This window comes from Plecotus auritus, assembly GCF_963455305.1.
Source record: "Plecotus auritus genome assembly, chromosome: 10".
In the NCBI taxonomy this organism is placed as follows: Eukaryota; Metazoa; Chordata; class Mammalia; order Chiroptera; family Vespertilionidae; genus Plecotus; species Plecotus auritus.
This window is the reverse complement of record NC_137785.1, coordinates 57,186,118-57,192,117: the sequence shown is the minus strand read 5'-3', so window position 1 is coordinate 57,192,117 and position 6,000 is coordinate 57,186,118. Positions and strand designations below refer to the sequence as shown.

The 6,000-nt window shown below is 51.0% G+C and overlaps 1 protein-coding gene across 3 annotated transcripts in view; it reads right to left on the bottom strand.

Moving 5' to 3' along the window:
• Nucleotides 1-244: 244 nt before the first annotated feature.
• Nucleotides 245-6,000, bottom strand: part of RPGRIP1L (RPGRIP1 like) — an 81,795-nt gene continuing 76,039 nt past the window's right edge. For all 3 annotated transcript variants that reach the window (XM_080643925.1, XM_080643927.1, XM_080643926.1), the window contains 2 exons: nt 3,666-3,799; nt 245-1,177 (listed from right to left, as the gene is read on the bottom strand). In XM_080643925.1, coding sequence (XP_080500051.1) covers nt 1,065-1,177; nt 3,666-3,799 — 247 coding nt within the window. In that variant the 3' untranslated portion in view covers nt 245-1,064. The remainder of the gene's footprint in view (nt 1,178-3,665; nt 3,800-6,000) is intronic.

Here is a 6,000-nt window from a genome sequence, read left to right as displayed (position 1 = left end):
CTACCCTTGCAGGGCTGGCTGAGCATACCATCTGTGGCCGTGCTTTCTAGTACTTTCTTCTCTCGGTGTCACGAGCTGAGTTTCCAAAGTGTAAATTGCACATATATCCGTCTCTACCTCCTCTCTACATACACACGTTCGCATTACCAAAATCGCCATTGCAAATCCACGAAAACAGTTCAGATGGGAAGGACTGTCATTTTTAAGCGAGCAAAACAAAAAACTTGCAGTCACTCAGTAAGTTGGTGCCAAGTCTTGTTCTTTCCATTTAATTGATAGGAACTGCAGGCATCAAAGGGAGTGCACACTGAGCTTTAATGTGCGTGAAATGGGCATTAGCATTTTAAAGAGGAGGATTAACACATTAATCCAAGTAATTTTCATATATTGCTTCTAATAAAATCTTCACAGTATAAAACTCTTAATGAGGCCAATCATGGGCATTCCACTTAGTGGAACGGTTAGGGATAACATGAAAGTACTTCTTTTTCATAGGTTTTCTGAGATTTATGCTTTTTGCTTATTAAAAAGAAAAATGGGACTTGCATTTCAGTTCTTCATAAGGAAATGTTGAAAATGCAAACAGTCTTTCTTATACTATCATATGGGTCTGGATTACTGAGGAGGTGCTGCCCCTTGGGGAGATCTGAAGTCCTGAGAGATGGCAGTCATGGGAAGGGGGGATAGAAACATAAACAAATGGCCCGGCCGGTGTGGCTTAGTGGTTGAGCATTGACCTGTGAACCAGGAGGTTATGGTTTGATTCCCGGTCTGGGCACATGCCCAGATCCTCAGTGTGGGGTGTGCAAGAGGCAGCCGATCCATGATTCTCTCTCAACATTGATGTTTCTCTCTCTCTCTCCCTCTCCCTTCCTCTCTGAAATAAATATATTTGAAAAAGAAACAAATGAAAGAGTATACAAAACTTGAACCCTTCACCCCGGCCTCCCGCCTCCCAGCCTCCCGGGAATGAGAGATGACAGGCAGAGAGCAATGACAGCTCAGCTCCGAGCTGAGTGTGAGCATCCACTCTGGACGAGGAGGTGTCTCCGGGGCAGTTTCTCTCAGGCCTCCCAGCCCGCGCCGTCCTGCTCGCGGACAGACCGCAGGGCCTGGAGTGCTTCCACCGTCACCCTGAGCTGGCCGATTCTTCCGCCACCGGCTCGGGCGTCCCACACTAGGGAGAGAGGAGCAGACAGTCGTTACTACCACCCCACAGATGTCCTTCAGGTGGGGCGGCTGGAACCGTGGTTGAAAGGATGGAGATGCCTCTAGGAAAGTCCAAAGTTCACTGGCTTCTCAGAAAGCTAACACTAAAGCTGCCATGAGCGCAGGGTGCAACACGTTTGACACATTTTAGATGCACTGAAAGGAATGAGCCCGTCATGTGTGCCTAGCGGACAGGCTGTGGGATAATGACTCCGAAAGAGTCAGAATTTCCAAGCCAGTGAAACGAAAGTCTAAAAGGGGTCAAACGACAGCAAAGAAGGACCTGTTCTAACCACGGTACAGAAGTCACACGATCGTAACGTGGGTTGGCTAGTTATTATAACATTCCGTTATAATGGAGTGGACGTGAAATCAGAAAAAGTGAAAACGGCAGACTCAGGAATATTAAGGTCTGTGGACTGAGGGGCCATGCGCTGATGCCGTGGGCCTCGCTGGGAGGGGCTGCGGCCCTCAGTGTTGTACCAAGGGTAGGTGCTGGGCAAAGCACCCAGCCTCCTCGGAGCTCAGGGGCGGGGCCAGGTGGGATGCTGAGCGGGCACCTGGGCGCCGCCCCTCTGTGCACACTGATGCTTGTAGTGACTCCAGGCTGGAATCCTGAACTTGGCAGCACCTATGTCTACGTAGTTTCCTGTGTCTATTCCGTGTGGTTTCACTTGAACTTTATAGTGTGTGTGTGTTTCATTCCAAGGAAATCTGTAAGAAAACCTTCACACAGAACTTGGTGCACAGAGACTCGGGTGGAGAAGGGGCAGGCAGGGGACTGCAGGGCACCAGGAGGCCCGTTCGTGCCCCTGAGGGCTCTCTTTGGGCCTCTCGCCTCCTGGCTGGCACAGAACACGTTAGAATCCTAAGCTGACTTTCCCAGGCATGTCCGCAGTCCCTGTCTGTGCCAGGCCCGTGTGGTCACATGTGGCCTTGCAGAATGAGGACACGGCTGCTAAGCAGAACCGACTGGAAGAAAGATCCAGAATAGGAAGCACATGTAATTTGGTTATTTCTGTCAAGCTCTCTTGCTGCTGGGTGTCTTTATCGGGTGGTTTAGGCTAATATTTTAATTCTCTCATCTTGCTCTTCTGTGGCTGCCACAGAGTCGTGACCCACTGCCTGTAGTTAGATGTGTCGGGTTTATCAGGATTTCCAGAGCAGGTTGCTAATGTGGTTATCTGGTCCACTTTACTCATTAACTGGCTTGTCCTTGCCCTGCGAGCACCTGCCACGCCTCCAGGACACTCAGCCGCATGTGGCCGTGGTGAGCGGTGGTGCCAGCACAGTGCCTGGCTCGTAGGTGCTCGGTGAAGGGCTCACTTAGTGCACGAACAGAGGAGGAAACGGACACGTGCATTTCCCCCGAGATGGCCCCGCTCACTTAACGTGTGAGACGAGGACTCGGCCTCAGTTCTCCATATACTGTGGACGGCCCCGGTCACGTTCCTGCGCATGTTCAGATGCCATGCGAGGACAGGTGGACGTGAAGCCTGCTGGGACTCGCACCTGCGGAGGTAAAGCCCAGCAGGTCCCATCTGCTCAGGACTCTCTGTGCCCCCTGAATCCTGCATGCTGACCATCACTGGACGATGACCCCAAATGAGAGAGAAGGCTTGTGGCCGAAACCGGTTTGGCTCAGTGGATAGAGCGTCGGCCTGCGGACTGAAAGGTCCCGGGTTCGATTCCGGTCAAGGGCACGTACCTTGGTTGCGGGCACATACCCAGTGGGAGGTGTGCAGGAGGCAGCTGATCGATGTTTCTCTCTCATCCATGTTTCTGGCTCTCTCTCCCTCTCCTCTCTCTTCCTCTCTGTAAAAAATCAATAAAATATATTAAAAAAAAAAAAAAAAAGAAAAAAGAGAGAGAAGGCTTGTGAAAGACTGAAACGGCCCGGCCGGCGTGGCTCAGTGGCTGAGTGTTGACCTATGAACCCGGAGGTCATGGTTTGATTCCAGGTCAGGGCACATGCCCAGATTGTGGGCTCGATCCCAGTGATCCAGGGTTCTCTCTCATCACTGATGTTTCTCTCTCTCTCTCCCTCTCCTTTCTGAAATCAATAAAAAAATACAAAAACAAACAAAAGACTACAACGATCACTCAGAATAACATGCCAGAGGACAGCACGAGGCCTCCATAAACACCGTGAAGAGTATCCAGTGGCCACATCTGTCACCGCCCCTCCCCCCCAACAGGAACAAACAGAATAATTCCCTGTGAAACACAACGAATTATTTTTAAATTTCCCTTGATTCCAAAGGAGGCAGGGGGAGGGCGGAGGGCGGGAGGGCGATGGAGGGAGGACGGGAAGGCGAGGCTGCCGGTCCAGCACAGCGTCGGCCTGAGCTGCACAGGATTCAGCTAGCCTGCGACTCGCTGTCCTCGCAGCCAGCCAAAGGGAGGTTTTAGTGCAGCCCCTGCGCTGTGCCAGCTGAGCAACACTCCACCCTTACCGTCGATATTTTGCTCGACGAGGTCCCTCCCTTCCCGAAGCAGGTCGGCGAGGTCGACGTGGGCGATGCCGATGTCCTCACACTCCAGGTCCTGCTCCTCCTCCGGAGGGTCGCTGACCACAGTGAAGCGGACGCTGGGAAGGAGAGACAGACAGTCACTGCCCAGGAGAAAAACCACCAGGAAACGGACCTCCCGGAGGGCTGAGTCTCTATGGACGACATCTCGAAGATGGCAAATAAAAAAGTATTATATGAAGTCAGACAAGCTGGTATGTGAACTCCCAGCGCTTTCACAACACACCCACCTGCAGATGGACAGCAATCCCCTTCCCGCGCTCTGATGGACAGACCTTCATCTCCAGGATCGGAAGACCCTGAGCTCCCTGTGACACACCATCTGGCCTTTTATTTTATTTTTATTTTTATTTTTTTTTTTTAAATATATTTTATTGATATTTCACAGAGAGGAAGGGAGAGGGATAGAGAGCCAGAAACACCGATGAGAGAGAAACATCGATCAGCTGCCTCCTGCACACCTCCCACTGGGGATGTGCCTGCAACCAAGGTACATGCCCTTGACCGGAATCGAACCCGGGACCTTTCAGTCTGCAGGCCGACGCTCTATCCACTGAGCCAAACCGGTTTCGGCTGGCCTTTTATTTTTAACGTTTTATTAAATTTTATTTTCCCCTTCGGGTTATATCCCCTCTATGTATCTGATCCTATTTTGATACATTTGTTTTTTTTAAAAAATTATTAAATTATTGGGGGACACGGGTCAACACACACACACAGGTTTCAGGTGCGGGTTCTGTTACAGGATCTGTCCATTGCACTGTGTGCCCACCCCCCAGAGTCAGGTCTTCTCCCGTCACCGCACATTAGGCCTGGCACATCTACTTCCAAGGCTAACAGGACCAAGTGAATACAGACCAGGGAGCGAGGGCAGCAGTGCCAACAGACATGCAGGATTTCCTATGGAAATGCACTTTTGGAGATGCTCTAGCACTTGAACCCCATGTGTGTTCCATAAAACGCAGGGATCTGCTCCCTGACGCATGTGAGATGAAGGCTGGGGTCTGCCCAGCAGCGCTGTGGGATGTTTGTGTTATTTCAGCAGGCTCTTAACTTAAGATCAGAGCACCACGTTTTGTTTCACTTTTAGACACATAATTGTGGGGTTCTGATGGGACTGATGTGAATTAGTGACATGTGTTGAGGCCAAACACACTTGGACGAACCAAAGGACAGGAATTTACAGCTAAGGACTCTCTTGATATGTCTTGGCACCACAGCTTAAACCACGGTGCTTGTAAACTACCACTTTAACCATTTCAAGCCGTAGCCAGTCCAAATCGGAAGTGAAACAAGAAACTTGTTTCTTTGTTAACATTCTCAGATAAACATCTAAGCCTCTGAAAAACTGGGCCTTGAAAAATAATCAAATCCTTTCCAAAATCAGGTAAACATGACCAGAGTTTAAACGAACTTGCTGAATTAAGTCTCCACCATTTCACTCCGTTACTGAGCCCATGCTTCGGGGCATTAGGCGTTGGCTAGAAGCGAGCAATCCCTCACGCTCACACGGTGCCTGAGAGGGGCGCAGAGCCTGGGGTGCTGCAGGTGGAGAAGATGAGTATTTTGTATGACACAAAATACCGGGATGAGATGGCGTGGTTAAGGGCACCCTTTCTGGGTTCAAATTTCTGCCTTCCTGCTTATTAGCTGTGTGACGTTGGACAAGTCCTTATCCTCTGGCTCGGCTTCCTTATCTGTACAATGGGACACTTGAATGCCGATCTCCCAGGGCTCTTGTGAGGGTCAGATGAGGTGGCACATGTGAGCAGTGCGGGGACACACAGCTTGCTACTGTCAATGTAGGTGGATCTGCTTAGCTTCTACATGTGCACGGGAGAGAGAAAGAAGGCTTGGGGAAGGCTGGTTTCAACTGAAAACGGAGACTCCCGAATTCTACAGTGACTGTATCACTCCTCTGAAGAGGAACGACGACGAAAAGAAATTGTCCTGCCCTCGCTGGTTTGGCTCAGTCGCAGGGGTCCTCAAACTTTAAACAGGGGCCAGTTCCCTGTCCCTCAGACCGTTGGAGGGCCGGAGTACAGTTTAAAAAAAACAAACTATGAACAAATTCCTATGCGCACTGCGGGCCCGGGACGAGTTGGCTGCTAAGCAGGACAGGCAGCGGCACCCGGCGGGCCGGATAAATGTCCTCGGCGGGCCGCATGTGGCCCGCGGGCCGGAGTTTGAGGACGCCTGGAGAGCGTCGGCCTGTGGACTGATTCCATTCCCATCAAGGGCACTTGCCCGGGTTGAGGGC